This window comes from Lepidochelys kempii, chromosome 11 (assembly GCF_965140265.1).
Source record: "Lepidochelys kempii isolate rLepKem1 chromosome 11, rLepKem1.hap2, whole genome shotgun sequence".
In the NCBI taxonomy this organism is placed as follows: domain Eukaryota; kingdom Metazoa; phylum Chordata; order Testudines; family Cheloniidae; genus Lepidochelys; species Lepidochelys kempii.
The window spans coordinates 19,806,042-19,830,670 of NC_133266.1; the positions used below are offsets into that span (position 1 = coordinate 19,806,042).

The 24,629-nt window shown below is 40.7% G+C and overlaps 1 protein-coding gene across 2 annotated transcripts in view; it reads left to right on the forward strand.

The window, feature by feature from the left end:
* Nucleotides 1-24,283, forward strand: part of THSD7B (thrombospondin type 1 domain containing 7B) — a 517,186-nt gene extending 492,903 nt beyond the window's left edge. For both annotated transcript variants that reach the window (XM_073305365.1, XM_073305366.1), the window contains exons 21-28: nucleotides 4,060-4,205; nucleotides 12,530-12,689; nucleotides 13,197-13,370; nucleotides 13,466-13,561; nucleotides 15,304-15,386; nucleotides 16,808-17,000; nucleotides 22,994-23,081; nucleotides 23,990-24,283. In XM_073305365.1, coding sequence (XP_073161466.1) covers nucleotides 4,060-4,205; nucleotides 12,530-12,689; nucleotides 13,197-13,370; nucleotides 13,466-13,561; nucleotides 15,304-15,386; nucleotides 16,808-17,000; nucleotides 22,994-23,081; nucleotides 23,990-24,071 — 1,022 coding nt within the window. In that variant the 3' untranslated portion in view covers nucleotides 24,072-24,283. The remainder of the gene's footprint in view (nucleotides 1-4,059; nucleotides 4,206-12,529; nucleotides 12,690-13,196; nucleotides 13,371-13,465; nucleotides 13,562-15,303; nucleotides 15,387-16,807; nucleotides 17,001-22,993; nucleotides 23,082-23,989) is intronic.
* The last annotated feature ends 346 nt before the right edge of the window (nucleotides 24,284-24,629 follow it).

Consider the following 24,629-nt stretch of genomic DNA (forward strand, 5'->3'; position numbering starts at 1 on the left):
CCCATATGTTCAGGGTTCAGCTGATCACCATATTTGGGGTCGGGAAGGAATTTTCCTCTAGGGCAGATTGGTAGAGGCCTTGGGGGTTTTTCGCCTTCCACTGCAGCGTGGCGCACGGTTCACTTGCTGGAGGATTCTCTGCACCTTGAAGTCTTTAAACCATGATCTGAAGACTTCAGTAGCTCAGACATAGGTGAGAGGTTTATTGCAGGAGTGGGTGGGTGAGATTGTGTTGCCTGCGTTGTGCAGGAGGTCAGACTAGATGATCATAATGGTCCCTTCTGACCTTAATATCTATCAATCTATGAATTACTTCATTAATGTCCGTACCGTTACAAGTACTTTTCAGGGGTTTAAAGGTTTTTAATCATTAAAATTTTGTTAGCTAAAGGATCACTTTGTCTTTAGACACTTGAATTTATGTTCAGTTCCAAGAGAATTAGTGGCAACTCTCTTTCCTGATACTTTCAAAACTAGAGAGGACAAAGGAAATGTACTGGTGGGAATAATCCTGCCAGGACCCCAAACCACCTGCAGACCCTTGCTTCAACCCACTGAAATTGTGAGTTGCTTTTTAACCACAAGGACTTATGGGGTTGGGTCACTGCACAAAATATGATTCTGTGATAGCTGAATACACTGATGTTGGCGAAAGCTTTTTGAGGAATTCTGTTACAAACCCCTAATTCCAGGGGATAACAACTCAGCCAAAAATAGTCTTAAAGTGGGTTTAAAAATGGCATACAAGGGCTCAGACCAGGAGAACGGCACTGTGATCATACAGACAGTCATTTTGCAAGGTTGCCAATTGGCAGCTCTTAAAGCTGTTTGCTTTTCGCCAGCAAAATAAAGCATAATCTTTTAGGTATCACACTCACTCGACATTTATTACTTCAGTTCTTAGCAATGGTTGACTTCTTTTTGTATTTTTAAGCATGGCTGTAAGACAAACAGTTAAAAATTAGCCGCTCTGTATACATAATAACTACAACAAGGAGTCAGCTCCATTTCCCAGCTTCCACAGATTTCAGGAGCATTTGCTTCGTGCATTTGTGTTGGCCCATCATCGTTTCAGAGCACATCTACAGTACTGCGATCCTAATGGGCGAACCTTACCCTAAGTGTTTCCTTCACTTGCAGTGTTAGCATTGGACATGCCTTGCTTATGTCCATTTCAGGTGTTCATAATCTATCACTTAAGGAGACCCTTTTTTACTTTTCTCAGATTCAGTTCCTTCAAAACTAAGGCAGAAATTCTGTCCATAATATGATTTTAAATGTCACTTGGTTGCACAGCATGTGGCTTTTTCCTCCTCTTTAATTGTAACCAGGGTTCTACTTGGAACATTTTGTGAGGGAACCGTTTTCTGTGAGTCTGACTTTTGTATGGAAAGGAAAGGAGTAAGAAATGGGATTGCTGTTATTTTAATGAATGGTATTCAGTTCTATTATTTCTGAAATGGTAACCTAATTTTTCTTTTCCATTCAGTGGGTTAGGGAGTTTTCATTGAAAATAAATAGGATCTTGATCAACATCGTAAAAGTGGTTATGGACAGTAATGGCTATTAAAGTGCTTGCAATTTTCCAGCAAGTTGCATGTAATTTGGTCATAAAAATCAAATTTCCTTTGTTAAAAATGCAATGAAACGATATTGGAATGTTTAATGTTAAAAATGATGCTGCCTTCTGAGTTGTGTAGCTTGTAATATTTAATAATTCATCAGGATTTAGTCATGTATTGCATTAAATGGTTCACATGCACAAGGAATATATTTGGAAAACATATGAAAATTATGTTTTAAAGTAATATGATTGACTTAACCATAGCACTGAATATTTACTAAACATATTCAGGGTCAACTTGATAAGTGTTTTCTCCAAATATTTTGCCAAGATAGTTATACAAAAAAACTTATTGGTGCAAAATGAGCTAATAATAATGATAAACCTATATAAACATTCATTATATGTTCTACCTTATTTTTATTGATTAACTCAATAAAGAGGCACATCATAGCAGCAGTGTATGTTAGTTTGTCAGCAGTGTCACTAAGCCCTCATAGAAAGAGATGGAACTGTCAGATGGCTTTAATTAAAGAAAAATCAAAATACTTTCCACTACACTTCTATAAGCAGTTGTAAAGTCACAAGGAGTAGATGATGGGCTTCTGTCCATTAATATATATATATATATATATATATATATATATATATATATATATATATATCTGTATCGAACAACATTAAAAAACAAACACAGAAGAGAATAACCCATTGCTATAACAGAACTTATATTATCAAGAATTAAACTTTGTATTAAAATACAGTAGAACTTCAGAGTTATGAACACCTTGGGAATGGAGGCTGTTTGTAACTCTGAAATGTTTGTAACTCTGAACAAAATGTTATAGCTGTTCTTTCAAAAGTTTACAACTGAACCTTGTCTTAATACGGCTTTGAAACTTTACTATGCAGAAGAAAAATGCCGATTTCTCTTTATTTTTTAGTAGTGTACATTTAACACAGTACTGTACTCTATTTGCCTTTTATTTTATTTTATTTTATTTTATTTTATTTTTTTTTGGTCTCTACCTGATTGTGTACCTCTGGTTCCAAATGAGGTTTGTGTGGTTGACTGGCCAGTTCATAACTCTGGTGTTCGTAACTCTGAGGTTCTACTGTACACCAGAGATCTCAGTCCTGCATGAGGCTCTGTTAAGGTGAATCCCTGCACATGTACAGAGTCCCTTTGACTTCAGGAAACTAGCAGGTCCTGTTGCAGGATCACGACCTTAAGCTGAGCTGATGCTTCAGTTTGATTGGCCTTCACAGGTACAGAAGAAAGAATGATTCTAAGGAAGGAAGGATGTGGAAAAGAGGAAATGACTGTGGCTTAGAGAAGGAGAAAGGGGTGAAGGAGAAAAGAGGAATAGACTTACAGAGGAGAGAGAGAGAGAGAGGTACTGGGTAAGAAGAGAGAGAGAATGACACTGGAGAGAAGAGAAATCAATTGAGAGGATAAAGAGGTTTGGGAAGAAAATATCAGGGAGAGAGAAGGAAAGAGACTGAAAGAGAAGGAGGGAAAGAACACTGGGACAGAGTAGGGGGGAGAGAAAGAGAAGAAATACTAACTGACAAGCTGCTCTGTCGTCTGGCTGACAGCCACAAAGAAATCACAGGTTGATCTCCTGTAACAATAATAATACCTAGCTTTCATGTAACATGTTTCATCACAGAATATCTGGGTCAGAAGGGATCTCAGGAGGTCATCTAGTCCTACCCCCTGCTCAAAGCAGGACCAACCCCCAATTTTTGCCCCAGATCCCTAAATGGGCCCCTCAAGGATTGAACTCACAACCTTGGGTTTAGCAGGCCAATGCTCAAACCACTGAGCTATCCCACCCCCCAATAGTCAATAGAATTCCCACCCCCCAATAGTCAATAGAATTCCCACCCCCCAATAGTCAATAGACTCAATAGATTCATAGTGCTTTACAGAGGACGTCAGCATCATTATTCCTGTTTTACAGTTGGGGAAAGTGAGGCACAGAGACTTGTGTGAGGTCAATGGCAGAGCCAGGGATAGAACCCAGGTCTTCTGAGTCCCAGTTCAGTTCTCTTTCTGCTAGGCCCCACTGCCTCACGTTCAGCCACTGTTGCATTGGCATATGGTGATATTGCATTTTGGTGCAGTGTTCTCACCCATAGATACAATATTATCATGTTGTGAGTTCATTCCCTATCTTTCCTAACACTCCCATACTGCTGTAAAATGTCTCTCTTCTGCGATAGTGATCAGGTAGTCTGGCAGAATTAATGGAATAGCAGTCAAACACAAGTACCCTGCAGGAATTACATGAAAGGAACTACCAGAGTTTGCTAAGCTCTCCCCTTTTTATTATGTTACTCAAAGTATTTCCACTACCAGGCATTGTAGTCTGCTTCATTATTCGCCACTCACTGGAACACTACTATAATATTGGGAACTTTTCCATTTACAGTAAATTCTCAGTTTCTAGTACAAATCCTGTGTACTGGTATCTTTTCTATTTGTTTAGGCCAGATGATACGTACTCGGTCCATAATTATGCAGGCACAAGGAGAAGGAAGGCTATGCCCTACACAGCTCACCCAGTACAGAAACTGTCCTGTAAAGCCATGCTACACTTGGATTCTTGGGACGTGGTCACCATGCAAAGTAGAGGTATGTCTTGTTGTTGTTCGTATGAGGCACTTCTCAGGTGATGCTCGTAGAAGTGCATTTCATCAACAACAAATGGCACAATTAAGTTACAGAATTAATTTATACAGCTTTTCAGAGATCTAAAGTATTTTTGCTGCCATTAAGACCTTGCTAACATCCACTTTAAAACAAAGTGAGTTCATCATGAGTAGAACCATTGTGATCATCTAGTATGACCTGCTGTATAACACAGACCATAGAACTTCCCCAAAATAGCTCCTTGAACATATGTTTTAGAAAAACATCCAATCTTGTTTTAAAAATTGCCAATGATGGAGAATCTATTTCCTTGGTAAATTTTTCCAATGGCTAATTACTCTCACTGTTACAGACTTTCACCTTATTTCCAGTCTGAATTTATCTAGCTTCATCTTCCAATCATTGGACCATGTTATACCTTTCTCTGCTAGATTGGAAGAGCCCATTATCAAATATGTGTTCCCCACGTAGGTACTTACAGGTTGTAATGAAGTCACACCTTTAGAAACTAATTGTAACAGTGTAACAGGTCATAGTTGTGTACACATATATCAGCACTGAAGTGAGTTCCACCAACTCTTCCTAGAGTGCAGCTCTGGCAAACCGTTATTTAATTACTTACAGCAATGCTAGCAAGAAAATGTATGTAGCAGATTTTGGAAGTGTTTTATTTTGGAAGTAGTAATAACACTGACCCCGAGAATAACTGATGTCCCTAGACATCTAAAATGTCTTAAACACTTCAATTTAAAGTTATTCTTTGGCTTGTTGATTACTATATTCTTCTTAGTGACGTTATCAAAATGGCCTGAAAATGTAAAAGACTCTTAAATTGCAATGCATAGCACACATACCCCCTTTGCTTCGTTAGCAATGGGAATCTGCATTTTCTTACATCTTCATGTGGCTTTGTGCTTGCACTGATTTATCTTACACTTTTCCCCCCCCTCCTTAGTAATCTGGTCGATCATGGTTCATATGTTAAAGCATATTAGTTAGTCACGAACTCAAGTTCATTTAAATTGTTGGTGAATTTAGAAGTTACTCCTACAGGATGAAATTTGCTTCACCTCCATTAACCCATACTAATTGTCTTCTATGAGGAAGAAGTATGGGTGAAATGCCGAGAGGAAATCCACTCCCTTCACCCAGGGCACATGACCTCAGTGCAGATCTCACCAGGGCTGCTTTTCCACACTGGGGCAAAGAGAGCTAGGGCCATTAGATGTGTGTGTGAAATGACCTCTCTTCTGATCTACCCTTGTCATAATGTAGCAGGCTTTGTGCCATCTTCTACTCCCACACTTCTCCCACAGAGGGCAGAGAGGATGCAGCAAGTGTGCCTGTGATGACTGCTGCAGCTGGCATGATCTACAGCAACCTTAGCCCACTGTAAATTGTAACAGGAACTGTTTTGACCCTTGGCCAGCCCACAATCAGGGAAGCAGAAAGATGACTTAGGGACACCCTTTCCTCCTGCTCTTTTCAGTTCAGCTAAATACAAACCAGGTACAACTGAGAATGTGCCCCATGCATGTAAATGTAATCTTTATGTAGCCCTAACACCCTGGGATCTAATCTTGTCCAGGTAAACAGAGTTAGTTCTGATGAGTACTAGATGGGAGGCTTTCAATTATAGGAAATAGTGCTGGTGATAAGGAAGTGGACACTTCTCTGTGAGTTAGGTACTGAATCGACACTTGATTGCTAAGATTATTAAGTCGACAGCACCTTTTGCAGAATAGAAACACGTTAAATCTGGAGCCTGGCCACATTTCAGCTGAGATAAAGTAATTACATCCTGTCTACCCCAGATTTCACCCTGCACTTTCAGTAGGATACAGTATTCTTCTCTCCTTCCTAAACTATTGTGCTGTCTTTCTGTGCTCTATTAAATGGCTGTCAGAGGTGGTTGCACTTCAGTGTGGGTGGGGGGAAGGAGGAGTGGTTCATTTACAATGTATTTTAGCAAAGCTCTTGAGAATGAGGCATGTTATATAAATGTAAGGCAATTTACTTCCAATTTTTTTCAGGGAATGAATCCTAAATTCGCCTTCCAAAGTATCAGAAAATCTTGTTTTTCACAGGTGTTCTGTTGAATCGACTTTGACTAACATGACACCAGAAAAATCTGTTGTGAAAGTAGCCTGACATGGTTAAATAAACAATATTCTTAATTATGAGTAGTCTACAATATTTATCTTTTCTGTATTATAGGATACCTGGAAAATATTTTGCAGTCTTAGAATAGTAACCATTTTAATCCTAAATTAGTTGATTTGGTGTGAATGATTAGAGCTGTTTGCATGCTTAGAAGTAGAGCCTGGCCTACCAGATGCCCTGCATTGCAGATTTTCAGATTATTTAAGCCAGGTATGACTGTTGGTCCTTGTGTCCTAAAAAAGATATGTTGGAACGCACTTCCAGTAGTGATAGTACCGGAACCCCTTTCCAGCTCCCAAAGACAGTGCAGAGGGTTCCAGTGCAACTCAAGCCCTGATTACCACTGCCCATAGACCTGCGTGCATCACAGGCCATTTCCAGTTGTGCAAGGAACAAACCTGCAGTCTTCAAAGAGATGGAAAACCTTTTAGAAGCAGTGAACATTACCAGTCCAAAAGCAATAAGGTACATAAATGGCAGTAAATTAAACCTGAGTCTGAATGTTTCCCTCTATGACAGCCTATCATAACCTGGATAAAAAACATAAACAACATGAAGTATTACTAATTTTTATTTTTTGAATTCTAAAGGAACATGAGACATGTAGTTAGACATTAACAAAACATTCGTCCAGGGCCTCAATATCATTTCAATTATATGTATTTAACACCAAATTTCCAAAGGTATTTAGGCTCCTAAAGGTACAGATAGGCTCCCAATGGGATTTGGAAAAGTGCCTAACTTTCATTAATTGGGAGTTGGGTGTCTAGACACTTTTGAAAATCCCACTAAGCACCTATCTGCATCATTTGGTGCCTAATACCATCAAAAGTCTGGCCCTCAAAGTCTGATCATGCAGCCCTTTCTCACAAAGGAGAATGCATACCCGAATAAATGCTCACTGATGAGGGAAAGTGTTGCCCAATCGGGCCCTTAATTAACAACTCTTTTTCCTCAGGAGAGAGAACATTTACCAAGCAGGCCTTACTCTTGGGAGCTATGTATGTCCAATAACCTCCTCAGAGATCTTCCTCTGTTTATCACCTGTTGTTCAATTTGGGCTGATTACTGATATCCTTACTCTAGCAAATTCCCACTAAATGCTACTGGATGGTTGGAACTTCAGGAATGGGTCCTATATAATTTTAGGAAGCAAATAGGGACCACTATTTTTCTTCTGTGTTATTTATGTACCACATATATAGTAAAAAAGCAGGCTTCCCCTGTCCTCTGTAAATAGCATCATGACTTTCCATTTTCAAAAAGTCTGATGATCCCTGCCATGTAAGGATGTCGTTAGGTTTGGTTGTTTGTAAAGCCAGCTTTAAATAATAAACAGAGGTCACCATTAAAGGGTAAACATTTACCACAGCATAATATCTGAGATACAGTAGCTATTTCCTATTCCAAAGATGTCCCTGATGTATCACAGTGTAGTAACTGTGTTGACAAAAGGTTGACTTTATAGTGGACAGCACTGTATTAGAGGTAGGTATTATTGTCAGCTAGAATAAGTGTCTTTTCATATCATTTTAGTCCTCTCCAATACAGATTAGTCATTTCCTTATGCTTTTCTTCTAAGTTTGAAAAATACTGTAGTTTGATTAGACCCTGTCTTCCCAGAGAGTTCCTTCCACATCATATTCTGTCTCCACCTGTAATTTCTAAGAACTCCAACCCAGTTTGGGACCTGGATGAGCTATTCACGCACCATTAATCCAAGTCTGCAACAGAGGCTTCTGTGGTGAAATAGTAATTTAGAATAATAAGTTACATACAGGTTAGATTGAAACACAATGTTGAAAACTTAATGTCTAGCTGCATACAATAAATCTCCACTAATACTTCCCTTAGACACTTGATTACCAACTGCTTTAAATCCAACTTGTTATACCAGGGCTTTGGAGCGGAGCCCGGAGCTGGAGCACGGAGCAGCAAGTTTTTGCCTGGAGCTGGAGCGGAGCCGGAGCACAGCTCCAAAGCTCTGCATTATACCCCCACTTGTATTTCACTACCTGTCAGAGAAAATGAGAAAGGTACTGCATGAATATGGGAAAGCCAGTCTTGAGATTCCTGCTACCAAGCCCAGTGCTGAATAAATATACTTGATCGGTAACCCTTTAGGTCTGCGAATGAGGTCCATTATTTTCAAAGAATCTACTGCCAGGTGATCCAGAGTAGCCCAATAAAAGCAGAGTTTTTACTTAAGGGGTTTTAGAAAATGCTCATTTCCGTAAAGCTCAAGTTCCACACATGTAATAAACATAACATCACCACAGGTTCACATCTTTAAAGAGAGGACAACAAACCCCATCACCTACAACAGCCATATCTTCCCTCCTTCCTACAGCATCCTTCAAGGTGTGATTGTCATTTTATCATCTGTTTAATAAAAAGGTATTGATTTTCCAATAAATTTAGTCCTTTTCAATAAGTATTCCAGAGCAGCGCTGAAAGGCTGTATGACTCAGGTGACTTGTAGTAGGGTATGGAGCCTTTCAGCACGGGTTCAGATCTGATCTACTTTTGATAACCGAAAGTTGCTAAGTTTTTATGACAGATCAGTAGAGTGTGTGATATAAATTGATGATCTCTGTCCACTTTTTAATTGTCCACATAATAAAGAGAATAAACACATACGCTGTTGACACCATTCTCTGCAGTCTCATTGAAGAGTTCAAGGATTTTCATGGAATCATAGAATCATAGAATATCAGGGTTGGAAGGGACCTCAGGAGGTCATCTAGTCCAACCCCCCGATCAAAGCAAGACCAATCCCCAACTAAAACATCCCAACCAGGACTTTGTCAAGTCTGACCTTAAAAACCTCTAAGGAAGGAGATTCTACCACCTCCCTAGGTAACCCATTCCAGTGCTTCACCACCCTCCTAGTGAAAAAGTTTTTCCTAACATCCAACCTAAACCTCCCCCACTGCAATTTAAGACCATTACTCCTTGTTCTGTCATCTGGTACCACTGAGAACAGTCTGGATCCATCCTCTTTGGAACCTCCTTTCAGGTTGTTGAAAGCAGCTATCAAATCCCCCCTCATTCTTCTCTTCTGCAGACTAAATAATCCCAGTTCCCTCAGCCTCTCCTCATAAATCATGTGCTCCAGCCCCCTAATCATTTTTGTTGCCCTCCGCTGGACTGTGGGGCCCAAAACTGGACATAGTACTGCAGATGAGGCCTCACCAATGCCAAATAGAGGGGAACGATCACGTCCCTCGATCTGCTGGCAATGCTCCTACTTATACATCCCAAAATGCCATTGGTCTTCTTGGCAACAAGGGCACACAGTTGACTTGTATCCAGCTTCTCATCCACTGTAACCCCTAGGTCCTTTTCTGCAGAACTGCTGCGTAGCCGCTCGGTCCCTAGTCTGTAGCAGTGCATGGGATTCTTCTGTCCTAAGTGCAGGACTCTGCACTTGTCCTTGTTGAACCTCATCAGATTTCTTTTGGCCCAATCCTCTAATTTGTCTAGGGCCCTCTGTATCCTATCCCTACCCTCCAGCATATGTACCACTCCTCCCAGCTTAGTGTCATCTGGAAACTTGCTGAGGATGCAATCCACACCATCCTCCAGATCGTTAATGAAGATATTGAACAAAACCGGCCCCAGGACTGATGCTTGGAGCACTGCACTTGATACTGGCTGCCAACCAGAAATGGAGCCATCGATCACTACCCATTGAGCCTGATGATCTAGCCAGCTTTCTATCACCTTATAGTCCATTCCTCCAGTCGATACTTCTTTAACTTGCTGGCAAGAATACTGTGGGAAACCGTATCAAAAGCTTTGCTAAAGTCAAGCAATAACACGTTCACTGCTTTCCCCTCATCCACAGAGCCAGTTATCTCATCATAGAAGGCAATTAGGTTAGTCAGGCATGACTTGCCCTTGGTGAATCCATGCTGACTGTTCCTGATCACTTTCCTCTCCTCTAAGTGCTTCAGAATTGATTCCTTGAGGACCTGCTCCATGATTTTTCCAGGGACTGAGGTGAGGCTGACTGGCTTGTAGTTCCCCAGATTGTCCTTCTTCCCTTTTTTAAAGATGGGCACTACATTAGCCTTTTTCCAGTCATCTGGGACCTCCCCCAATTGCCGCGAGTTTTCAAAGATAATGGCCAATGGCCCTGCAGTCACATCAGCCAACTCCTTTAGCACGCTCGGATGCAGCACATCCGGCCCCATGGACTTGTGCTCATCCAGCTTTTCTAAATAGTCCTGAACCACTTCTTTCTCCACAGAGGGCTGGTCATCTCTTCCCCATAGCGTGCTGCCCAGTGCAGTAGGCTGGGAGCTGACCTTGTTCGTTTTATTTTATTGTTATAAAGACTGACCATCTTTTAACCACTAAGATCAGAGTTACGGTATATTGTCAGGGGAATGTATGTAAGCCTTCATTCCTTCCACCCATTACGTATCCATTCTGTGGAGAAACTGAGGATTTCAGTTTCCAGTGCTGATTGGGGAAGGTCTGAATATCATGAAAATATTTTCCAAAGCTCTATGCATTTCACACTTACTGGTTATCCAGACCAAATTCCTGTTCTAGTCATTGTGCTTTGTGAACTTGAATTCCTCCTGCAGAGTCACTGTGGTATTATACTCTTCTTCACTTCCTTGTCCAAACTGTTTAGAGAGTTATGCAGCTATTTAACAGTTATGGTCAATTCTACCCTGTAGAATTATAGAGGTGATTACATTTTAGTGCTGGCTAAAGTAATTTCTGTATACATCATGCTCGATCATGTCACTGAGGCCCAGTCCCTGATAGGGCAGTGTGGAGCTGTACCTACCACCATCCACCCACCCTGACCCCGAGAAGCTCCTGAGTTTTCTTCCTCAGTTCTTCAGCTCTACAGAAATCATCCTGCATCCTTCTGGTGTGCAGGGGAGGCAAGTGTACTGATCCGTTCCTTCAGGCATCCAGCATACCTCCCCTAATAGTCCTGCAAGATCTGCTGATCAGTGCATGTGGGGAGAAACCTGGTACTTCCCTCCTTCCCAATCACAGCTGTTTCATAAAAGTGCAAGAAGGAGGTTTACCCTCCCCCCAACGTTGCACACCTGCAGAGGAGGTGGGCACAATCTAGTTCCATAGGCCTGGATCCACAGCGGGTCTTAGGCATGCAATGCTCAGCATCACTTCACAGCGCCTGATTTCTGGGCATCTAGAAAATCACAGGAACAACACTGCAATCTGCAAAACCTGTGTTAGGCACCTAGACAACCTATACAATGAATCAGGAGAGAGAGTCACCTAAGAAATGTGATCCACAAAAGCCAGCATGCCAGGCGAGGTGCTGTCTAAGCTAGCCAATGGGAGTTGTCGACAAGGAGGTGTGACCTAAACTGTGCCTCACTATCAGAGAGAGGTACCTAAGTCCGGCCTGCAGGAAGTGACCTACCTCTGCTAGCGATCCCCGAACAGGAACCCTTCTCCTGTAGTCAGGCAGCAAAGCTGCCAAAGGCATTTCTTGTGAGAATGAGTTAGGTGCAGGGTCCAGTCCCCCAACTCCCAACACTATGTCATTATTCACCCACTGGGGAACAACTTCAACAGGAGAGACTGAGGAGCCCCATATCAGAATATCCCACAGCTCAGTGGTTAGAGCACTCTTCGGGGAGGTAGGGAGATGCCTGTTTAAATCCCTCCCCACCCTTTGCCTGAGAGAGGAATTGAAAATATCAAAGTATCCTGAGTGCTGTGACCACTGGGCTGAAAAGCATAAGGTGGGCAGTGGTACCACCACCTCATTCCAGGTTTGGAATGGAACCTGATCCGGGAGATGTCTACAGTGAGGCAGCAGTTTGCATGCCCAGAGGCAGAAACTTATGTGCTGAGGGACCTTTCACCTTGAAAACTTGGGTACTGAGTGACTTTAGGCACCTATATGGTTTGGCAGAAGTTTTACAGATCACAGTAGAGCCTAAAACTGGAATTTATGTGCCTAAACACCAGATTTAGGTGCTTAAGTGTAGGGTTAGGCATCTAACACCTTTGTGGATCGGGACCAGAGTCTGTATAGCACTTTGAGATCCTTTCAGTGAAAGTGCTATATAAATTCACTTATTATTTATTATTTGATTATTGTTTAAGTTAGCAACATGTGATTCTGGTATCTCCCACAGGGTGGACAATGCGGTGAAGGATTCCAAATCCGCAGCCTCACGTGTATGGTTCATGATGCGTCTAAGTCTGTTCCATCCAAGCAAGTAGAAAATGCATTGTGTGGAGAACTGCCATCAAAAGACAATGCACTACAATTACCATGTTCTGTGCCTTGCCCAGGTAAATTCTTCTGAGATTGTGTGGTAAGCACTCAGGAGCAGGGATGCCTCTCTAGTTTCAACAATCACAACTTGTATCATAAATCAAACTGTTATTAATTATCTGCATTGTGGTAACATCCTTCAGTCAGGCTTAGGGCCTCATTGTTCTTATATAAGTACACAGGAAGATACAACCCACAAACAGCTTCTAATGTAATCCAAGACAAGACACAGCAGACTTTCTGCCAAGCAACTGGAGGGCATGAGGGAGAGAAAATGAAGGTGACAGTAATAAGAATTTGTGATTCTACAGATTAGCTGTGTGTTCAACCTGATGGCTTTAAATCTTTTGAAAGAGCTTTTCCTTTATTTTGCAGATACAGATCCAGTATGGTACAAAAATAACAGAAGAAGCCATGCTAGTGGGTTATAATTGGCATTATTTCCAAAAGACTAGCTGTACATTTAAACTATCCTTTGAGGCTGTCTCCTTCGGATAACAGTGTTTTATTCTTTTGACGTGTAGGTGATTGCCATTTGACAGGATGGTCAGAGTGGAGCTCATGTGAGCTAACATGTATTGATGGCAGGAGCTTTGAGACCACTGGTCGCCAGTCTCGATCAAGAACATTTATCATTCAGTCTTTTGAAAACCGAGACAGCTGTCCTGAGCAAGTCTTGGAGACACGGCCTTGTTCAGGTATTGAAGCCACAGTCCTTGGCTTTATTCCACTCATGGGTTTCTGTTTTTGTAGTTATATGAAGATTAATTGCTTTGTCTTGTTTAAATTGTAGGAGGGAAATGTTATAACTATGCATGGAAAACCAGCCTTTGGAGAGATAATGAACGTACAGTGTGGTGCCAACGTTCAGATGGGGTAAATGTCACAGGTATGTCTACAAAGCATGGGACACAGTGTGAAAGCTTAGCTGAGAATGATTAGGGTTAGCATGGGAGGGAAATGTAAAGAGACTTTAAAATTTATGTGAAACTTGAAAGAAATAAAAAACATTGTTAGCTGATTTTGGACATAGATTTCCCAAAGTCCAGTTTGGATGGTCTGATTAGGTCCTTTAATAATGACATATTCGTGTTTGAATTTAGCTAGGAAACACATATGAATTCACCAACTTCATATCAGATCATTATAACAAATAGGATGTAAATGAGATGATTGCCCAATTTATGCACAGGTTTTGTTGGTGATTCAAACACAAGTATGAACTCACTAAAAAGACCTGAGTGGGCCAGTTTGTATATACGTTACCAGTGTGAGTGTTATATAATTTTAGAGAAAGGAGAAATCACATGGGTGCTTGCAGATTCTGCAGTTCTTCTTCCCTTCTGTGCACCAGGAAGCTTCTTCCTCTCACCTCTCCACCTCTATCAATAGGAAAGCATACTATATGGTCAGCACTTCCAGGTCCAGTGCCAAAGCCACCAGTGGGTCCACATGGTTTGCAAGTCCCTAGGATCTCTTTCTGGTTATATAAATGAGGAAATAGGTAGATATGAAAATAGAAATCTTCCCACCCCACTCCTATGTATAATGATTTTTTTAAATGTTATATAACAAACATTAACTGCCAGGATTGCAAAGTAGTTAAAGGAGCTGATTCTATATAACAGGGTTCAAAAAAGAACTAGATAAACTCATGGAGGATAGGTCCAGCAATGGCTATTAGCCAGGATGGGCGGGAATGGTGTCCCTAGCCTCTGTTTGTGAGGAGCTGGGGATGAGCAACAGGGGATGGATCACTGGATGATTACCTGTTCTGTTCATTCCCTCTCAAGCACCTGGCATTGGCCACTGTCAGAAGTCAGGACACTGGGCTAGATGGACCTTTGGTCTGACCCAGTATGGCCGTTCTTATGTTCACATTTTCCATATTCACATGAAAGCTTACAGCAGTACAAGGAGTAGTGGGCATGCGGATTAGACACTGGTGTGAGGTGCCTGAAATCCTCCAGATTTCCTGTGTGGCCTCGAGAAAGTCATTTATTCTCTCTCTACCTCTTTTCCCCATCACTAAAATGGACAAAAATTCCCTGTCTTGTGAAGCTAACTTAACTAATGAATCATACAGAAAAGGAGTACTTGTGGCACCTTAGAGACTAACCAATTTATTTGAGCATAAGCTTTCGTGAGCTACAGCTCACTTCATCGGATGCATACTGTGGAAAGTGTAGAAGATCTTTTCATCGGATGCATACTGTGGAAAGATGTAGAAGCATGAAAAGCATGAAAAAATACCTCCTCCCACCCCACTCCTGTACATCCTGAGTGGGGTGGGAGGAGGTATTTTTTCATGCTTTGTGTGTATATAAAAAGATCTTCTACACTTTCCACAGTATGCATCCGATGAAGTGAGCTGTAGCTCACGAAAGCTTATGCTCAAATAAATTGGTTAGTCTCTAAGGTGCCACAAGTCCTCCTTTTCTTTTTGCGAATACAGACTAACACGGCTGTTACTCTGAAACGAGTCATACAGAGTTACTATGATGATGAAGCTCCATAGAAAAGCATAGAAATAATTTAAAAATAAGCAGAAAAATGCTTTTCAACAACAGCAAGATAAGCATTAATCTTTGTATTCTTGAAAGTACGTGGTGATGAGAATTTCTTTTACAGGGGGTTGTTCTGTTCAGACCCAGCCTGATGAAACCAGACATTGCAATCCAGAGTGCAAAAAACCATTCACCTACTGCACCCAGGTAAGCTGCTGCTGCAGAAGACATTTTAGGAATTATCTTATCTTCAACATCTTAGAAGCTTTCTAACCCCTCTAACAATGGTATATACAAGACTCCACCTAGAGACGATTCTGGGAATTTGTGTTTAGAATTTAGATCCTAAGAGGAAAAGGTGACTTGCGCAAATCCAAGCTGGGTTGATAGTGTTACATTTTTGGTTTGCTTTTTAATTAAGAGCTCTTCTGGGTCTCCTATATGAGCTGTTGACTATAGATCTGGGAGGTCTGGGACTTCTTTAAAGATGGGAGCTCAGAGACTGCTCCCTTTCTACTCCCTGGGGGCGGAGGGGACAGAGAGAGCCAGGAGGAGGCAGTGACACATCCCCAACCTTACAGAATCAGGCTGGTGCACAGGGAAGCAAACAACTAACCCTATAGAGGTGGTGTAGTAGGCACATCCCCCTTCCCACTGGGGGCTCTGCAGGGCACCCTGAGATTGGATGTTTGCCCTGGGGAGGCTCATCTCCATGCCATCCCTTACTCTGGGATACGCCTAATGGTCGTGACCTAGCCTGACATAAGCAAAGAGCTCTGTTGGTCCCAGAATATTAGAGATACAATGTGGGTGAGGTAATATCATTTCTCTCACCAACAGAAGTTGGTCCAATAAAAGATATTACCTCACCCGCCTTGTCGCTAATAAACAAAGAGCAGTATTTTCAAACTTGGATGTCTTAGACACCTAAAGTGGCATGATTTACAAAAATGCTGGGCATCTGCAACACCTGTCAGTGTCAACGGGAGTAGCAGGGGCTGAGCACCTCTGAAATCAGGCCTTTTCTGTGGGGTCCTGATCTGAAGCCAATTGCAGTGGGCTTTGACTCAAGCCCTAGGTGTCTAACTTTAAACATTGCTCTTTGAAAGTGTTCCATGTTGTTGTTTTTTTCCTTTAAGTTAATGATAGTTTCTCAGCATTAACCACATATTAACAACCTCTCTTTTTGTCTCAGAATGTGTAGCTCAGGTTGGTTACACAGTTCTGTAAGCGGGCTCAAGGGTGAAATCCTGGGCTCAGTGAAGTCAACAGCAAACCTTCCATTGACTTCGCTGGGGCCAAATTTCAAGTGGTATCTTTGGTGTCATCTGTTGTATTTTGTAAGCCCTGTCTCTGTAGGTTTTCCTTTTATCTAGCTCTGATATTCTAGTTTGGCTGCTGTTGAAATTAATAAAAGACTTTACTTTATCACTATGATTGGGAAAATATACTGTATACGTGGGCCTTTCACTGTTTGTATGCATAGCGTAAGACATTTCTGAGAATATAAATATAAGCAAGTCACAAAATACTTGGGTGGGGGGATCAGAAAAATATCACAAATTTCCTTGATATGCTTAGTAGAATGTACTTTGTGGTTTAATAATAAATAAATATTTGTTGCTTAGAGCGGAGTCTGCAGTTGTGAGAGAGGATATACAGAAATAATGAGATCAAATGGTTTCCTGGATTACTGCATGAAGGTACCAGGTTTGGAAGATAAGAAAGCTGATGTTAAAACCAGTGCTGGAAAGAATAAACCTGTCAACTCAAAAATGCATGACATTTTCAAAGGATGGTCTATTCAGCCTTTTAATCCAGGTAAAAAAAAATTCAATAGAAAGAATGCCCGTTTCTCTATAGAAGTTATACTTTGTAAATCTTAAAATCAAAGATTGTGTAGGAGAGTTTAAATTGTGAGACCAGTATGCTAGTTTGTATCTCTTCTTTTATTCCTTCGCTGTCATATCCAGCATAATCATAATTTATTATTCTGAGAGATAATAAAGACTGAATGAAGCAATAATGTTTGGCAAAAGCACCCCCATATGGAATTCTTGGAGTTACTTGGAATCACATCTAGCTACTAAATAGTGATGTTCTACAAATGTTGTGCTTGGTACCGGGGAAAGATACCTTGCATCATTAGCATTTCAAAAGGTCTTAAAGCAGAAGATTTCTTACAGGTTTCATGACTGGAGACAGGTTTGATTAATCATGTGTTGTTATGTTTTGAAAGGTGTGAAAAAAAATAGGCTAATGAATACAGAGACAAACTGGATTTAGTTTAAAAGGGTTTAACCAGAAGAAAGAGATTATGTATTAGGTTGTGATACCTTTAGAGAGAGTAGCAATTTGCTCCTTGAGTAGTCCCATTGTGGAGTTGAGGTGCTACAATAGCTGTGAATTAGGGTATCACAATCTGGCCAGAAGTTAGCATTTATGCACTGATCATAGAATCATAGAATCATAGAATATCAGGGTTGGAAGGGACCCCAGAAGGTCATCTAGTCCAACCCTCTGCTCAAAGCAGGACCAATTCCCAGTTAAATCATCCCAGCCAGGGCTTTGTCAAGCCTGACCTTAAAAACCTCTAAGGAAGGAGATTCTACCACCTCCCTAGGTAACGCATTCCAGTGTTTCACCACCCTCTTAGTGAAAAAGTTTTTCCTAATATCCAATCTAAACCTCCCCCACTGCAACTTGATGTAATATCTTGAGTTAGTACTTACTCATTTAAATCAATGGCAGACTTCCTATTTACTTCAATAGAAGGTGGATTTGACCCATGGGTATAGTATCTGATTACCAATTTGGATGTTATTCTTTATTGAAAAAAACAAAGAGGAGTCCTTGTGGCACCTTAGAGAGTAACAAATTTATTTGGGCATAAGCTTTCATGGGCCATAACCCACTTCATCAGATGCATGGAGTAGAAAATACAGTAAGCAGGTATAAATACACAGCACATGAAAAGATGGGAGTTGCCTTACTGACTGGGGTGTCAGACCAATTCAATTAGGGTGGATGTGGCCCATTTCCAACTGTTGACAAGAAGGGGTGAATATCAACAGAAGGAAAATTACTGTTTTGTGGAGCTAATGAGGTCAATTCAATCATGGTAGATGTGGCCCATTCTCAACAGTTGACAAGAAGGTGTGAGTATCAACAGAGGGAAAATTATTTTTTGTTGTGACCCAATCACTCTCAGTCATATATTCCATCATGTGCCAACAATGCCCCTCTGCCATGTACATTGGACAAACCGGACAGTGTCATGGAGTCCCTGGGCGATGCTCTGGAACTGCTCCCTACATAGCCAGTCAGAACTCTGGAGAAGTCTCCTTTCTGTGAGCAGACTGTCTTTAGGACACACAGCTCACACAGCTTCTACCTTCCTGGGTCTGACCTCGGAGCATTCAGCATCCTCTGCCCCTCCGTGCGTTTCCCACAGCGAGTCCGCCCAGGCGGGGTCCTGGGGAAGCCAGAGGGTTCTGCACCCCAACTTCGCAGACAGACGTGACTGTCAGCCAGCCAGTAAAACAGAAGGTTTATTAGACAACAGGGACATGGTCTAACACAGAGCTTGTAGGTGCAGAGAACAGGGCCCCTCAGCCGGGTCCATTTTGGGGGGCAGTGAGCCAGACAACCCCATCTGCACTTCACTCCATGTCCCCAGCCAGCCCCAAACTGACTCCCCCTCCAGCCTCTCCTTCTCTGGGCTTTGTCCCTTTCCAGGCCAGAAGGTCACCTGATTCCTTTGTTCTCCAACCCTTTAGCTCTCACCTTGCAGGGGGGAAGGGCCCAGGCCATCAGTTGCCAGAAAACAGGGTGTTGGCCATTCTCTGTGTCCAGACCCCTGCACACACCTGCCCTCTATCATAGAATCATAGAATATCAGGGTTGGAAGGGACCTCAGAAGGTCATCTAGTCCAACCCCCGATCAAAGCAGGACCAATCCCCAACTAAATCATCCCAGCCAAGGCTTTGTCAAGCCTGACCTTAAAAACTTCTAAGGAAGGAGATTCCACCACCTCCCTAGGTAACGCATTCCAGTGTTTCACCACCCTCCTAGTGAAAAAGTTTTTCCTAATATCCAACCTAAACCTCCCCCACTGCAACTTGAGACCATTACTCCTTCTTCTGTCATCTGCTGCCACTGAGAACAGTCTAGATCCATCTTCTTTGGAACCCCCTTTCTGGTAGTTGAAAGCAGCTATCAAATCCCCCCTCATTCTTCTCTTCCGCAGACTAAACAATCCCGTTTCCCTCAGCCTCTCCTCATAAGTCATGTGTTCCAGTCCCGTAATCATTTTTGTTGCCCTCCGCTGGACTCTTTCCAATTTTTCCACTCTAGGGCTCTGCAACCATCATACATCCTTATCCCACCACCTAGATACTTAAGAACTGCATAGGGGAAACTGAGGCACTCTCACACTATTCAGAGGAAACATTAAGAACAGTCCCGCTTTGTCACAGACAGTCTACGCAAATGAATAAATAGACACAAATCAGACATCAAAAATTGTAACATTCAGAAACCAGTAGGAGAGCACTTCAGTCTCCCTGGACACTCAATAACAGACTTAAAAGTGGCAATTCTTCAACAAAAAACTTCAAAAACAAACTTCAGCAAGAAACTGCAGAACTGGAATTAATTTGCAAACTTGACACCATCAAATTAGGCCTGAATAAAGACTGGCTGTGGCTGGGTCACTACAAAAAATTATTTTCCCTCTGTTGATACTCACACCTTCTTGTCAACTGTTGAGAATGGGCCACATCTAGCATGATTGAATTGGCCTCGTTAGCACTACAAAAAGTAATTTTCCCTCTGTAGATATCCACACCTTCTTGTCAACTGTTGGAAATGGGCCACATCCACCCTAACTGAATTGGCCTCGTTAGCACTGACACCCCGCCTCCCACTCGTTAAAGGCAACTCCCATCTTTTCGTATTTATACCTGCCTACTGTATTTTCCACTCCAGGCATCTGATGAAGTGGGTTATAGCCCACGAAAGCTTATGCCCAAATAAATTTGTTAGTCTCTAAGGTTCCACAAGGACTCTTTGTTGTTTTTGTTGATAGAGACTAACACGGCTACCCAGCTGAAACGTACTTTATTGAGTAACCTAACCAACAGTTCTGGGGAACAGCATAACTATAACAACTAGGTATGGTTGGCAAAATTCTTCAATGGGAGAACTTCAGAAAATACGGATCCTACAGAAACAAACACACTGGGTTGCTCTTCTGGCTTTGATTGATCTTTTCTTCCCCACCCCAAATGTTGTTAAATTTTTATTTTACTTTTCCCCCATTTTGAAACAATATTTACAAGAGTAATTATATGCAAAAAACAATCATGAGGAAACATCAAGATGGACATTTTGATAGACTGAAGTCTCAGGCATACAAGTTAAGTTTCCCACAAGGAGATTAATTCTATAATACACAAAATGACTGTTTATTTGTATTGTATTGCATTATATTTCTTGTGTTTGCAAATTAGTCTGTGATGGTCACACAACACTGGGAAACGTAATGAAAGATCCTATTAGATTATATGGGACAGAGTTAAGGCTGCCTGAGTGTCCTGATCTGTGTGACTTCAGCTCAACTTTAATGTTACATTAACTTATTTGGTTTGCAAACAATAATCGATCTCTGTATTTACTATATCGGAGCTAATAATACAGTTAATGGTTTTTAGAGCAGAACATGGTCCAGAAAGAGAGGCAATGCAGCAAGCGTGGTTTGCGTGCCTTTCTCTAAAGTTTGACAGTTGATTTTTGAGTTCATTTGCTTGTTACATTTGTAAATATATATAAAATTACATTTCATAACACTTGGTGAGTGCAACATTTTTGTCCTCTAAGATGTATTGCATGACCATCCAGAACTAGTTTTGGACCAAATAATAATTTATCTAATTACTATTAAACTACACTCTGTAAAACAAGAGTACAGAGACATTCCTCAAGTCAAGATGTAATTTAAATAATATTGTTTAAAATGTAAGGCTGGATCCTCCCCTGTATTTATACCAGCAAAGGAGAGCAGAAAGAAGCACTGGAATGAGTTACCTAGGGACTTAATGGAATCTCCTTCCTTAGAGGTTTTTAAGGCCTGGCTTGAGAAAGCCCTAGCTGGGATGATTTAGGTGGGGATTGGTCTAGCTTTGAGCAGGGGGTTGGACTAGATGACGGCCTGAGGTCCCTTCCAACCCTGATATTCCATGATTCTATGAAAGAAACAAATCAGGTCGGGGGATCTTTTTGGGTGACCATCTGAGTGTTTTCTAGCTCTCTGGTTTCTAGCTAGCACTGCTCAGGTTGAGAAGTGCAGCATGCTTCTCTCCTAATCCATTAGAAATATCAGCAGCAAAGTCAGCAGACACTCCATGATGAGGCCTTCCCATAGAGGGAGATAGAATGCAACTGTTGGGTTGGGAAGGAATCATGATACAGGGAAGAGATACCTCAAGTGTAGCACAGGGGGACAGCTTTCCCATAAGATCAGAGCCTCTTTTCTTGGTGTTTTATGGTTTTTGGAGGCTGCATCTGTCTGCCTCTTGTAACTCCCCCATGCTCCTTTTGGAACATCTGTGATACCAAGGGGGTACTGAAGACCCACTGTATCAGGAGCCCCCAACTACAATTGTACCACCACTGAAATCCCAGGTGTTGGTAGCATTGGAAAGTGTAGTACCAGGTAAATTGCACTTCCCTCAAGAAACTAATTAAAAAAACAGTAATCTTTGAAAAAAATCTCATCATTCAGATTTAAAGGCAATAATTGGCTGCACCTGTGTGATGGTTCAACTCTTACATGAGACTGAGTTTTGTACGGTCTCTGGTCTGTTATTCCCACTGGCTTGTGTACATTTCCCTGGAGCATGAGTTAGCAATTCTGTTCATATGAATCAGCACAGAATCTCTCACAAGGAAAGTATGCCTGTCTCATAGACTGTTTTTTAAAAATTTAAAAAAAAAAAACAGGAGGGAGGGTGTGAGGGTATCATGCATCAGCTGTTGCCATGGTATCTGGATATCTTGCAAGGAATACATTGATTCCAGAGCTTAATGAAATCATAATGTCTGTTATCATGGGAAAATCCAAGATGCTGACATTTGTTGACATCATCTGGAATTTATACCAAACAGCAAAATCCTGAAATGTTTTTCAGAACAAAAGATTTTCATTCAGAATAGTCAGTTTTGTTAATCAAAAGGAAATGTTTCAGCATTCTCAAATTAAAACATTTCTCTTAGGGCCAGCTCAATATTGAACTGTGTCCACCAGAACTGCCATGGTGCATCATGAGAGTTGTAATTAGGTTGCCTTTTTTCCCCATTATCTTCTATGGACTGGACTCCCCATCTTGACTACTTTTCCCAGGATGCACTGTGGTCATCTGACTCCTGTGATACACCACAGCAGGCCAGGAAGAGGGGAGACTGTTTCTGTGTGGGATGACCTGAAATAAAATATTTCATTTTTATTTTTCCATAAAGAAAATAAAAAAATCAGCAACATTAAATTTTTCTTGTAGAAAATTTAGATTTTGCGGAAAACACTTTTTTTAAATAAAAAAACAGTTCTCCGCAAAATTACCAACCAGCTCTAGTTAGCTCCTAGTACCAGTTTTCTGTCAGTAATCTTAATATTATTCTTATGTGTTAAGACATTATGCATTCTCTTTATATTTAGACTGGTGGGAATTAGAAGTATTAGTAAAATAAAGCTTAATAAATGTGATTTGTATTCTGTCTCCTGTCCCCTTCCCCACTCCAATGTAATTTAAAATAGATGGTAGACTTAAGATTTGGGTGTATGGAGCATCAGCTGGTGGTTTTCTCATCATACTTTTCCTGATTTTTACATCATATCTTGTTTGGTAAGTACTCTAAATGCGTTGTTTGTTTTTATTTAAGTCATTTGAAATGCATGACAGTCAAATGCATCAGTGTCACAATGATGTAACTGGATTAAAGCGGATATAAATTTGGCCCATTACTTTGGCCCAGGTGTTAGAGTAATGCGAATTCTGCAAAAAGCTGCTCTAAGCTGCATCACAATGGGGTAGAGAATCAGGCAGCCATAACTGTCTCCCTGACAGCTTGACCATTCTGCTGTATCCAAAATCTAGCCCATATATATTTCTCTTGTTCTGCTTTTTTTACTCCAGGAGTGTATGTATTAAAACAGGATTTGTGTGTTTTTTTAGGAATTTTTGTTCCAGCTACTTTTTTTAAAATCAAAGCCAGAACTACGCTTTATTTGTGACCTCACAGGTTGAGAATATAGAGTTGTTTAGGAGTATGACATCACAAGTATAATTTATGATATCCCTTGAGAAATAAAGAGGAGTCTATAAAGTTCTGTGTACAAAATATTTCTACCTTTTTGCAATAAAAAGGGGAAAAAGAAATGAGGATTTCTGAGATACAGGCAGAATTGTTTCTAAATTGACCTGTTTCCGTTTTTTTGTGAGGTATAGTTGCTCTTTATTGTTTTTGCCTTGTGTACAGATTAAGAATAAAGATTATCTACATTTCAAATAGCACCTTAGCCTGCACTCTTTACCCAGGTGATAATTCTATTGAACTCAGTAGGAATCTTATTTCAGTAAGTGCAGAAACAGTACTATAACTTGTTTTCTCAAATGTATCCATTGTATGTTAGGTGTAATGTAATTTGCGAATGGAAATAGCTGAGCATAAAGTTTTATAAATTTGTAGGGTTTCAAATGGTATCTCAATTCAAATTTTTGATTTCTGAAGCATGTTTTCATTTTTCTTGCAGCAAAAAAACAAAACAGCATCAAAGTGCTCCTCCACAACAGAAGCCTCTGACCTTCGCATATGATGGAGATATAGACATGTAACATAAAAGAAATCCAAATGTATACTTCAACTGCCTTAACTGCTTACTCTTTTATACCTTTCAGATTCCTCAGTTTTTTGAGGAATCTCTTGACTTGTAATATACCAGGCAGAAATTAAATATTGCAAATGTGGAATTTTGCCTCTGGTTTATTTAAAAAATGGAGTCAAAGACCTTTAGATCTTGTGAAAAAATTTCCAAATTGTTTCTTGTGAAAATGCATCTCTTCCTGTTTGACAATAGGAATAAAAAAATTACGATTTTTTTAATAACATTTACTTTAAAAAAAAAGCATGACAATCCTATGGAAAATGTGACATTCAATATAAATGACAAGTTTGACACTTCATCATTATGCACTATATTAGTGCAGAGTTCTTTATTCTGCACTTATTTCAACAATGAGTTTTCTAGTGTTTATGTTTAGTTCAAAAGACTTTGAAGCTGAATTGTGTATTTTGAGAAATGCAAAAAAAAAAGAAGAAGAATGTGTTGAAATAACTAGAATTCTCTGGGTTTTTAAAGTTAGTGCTTTCTTATGCCGTTTTCTAGCCTGGAA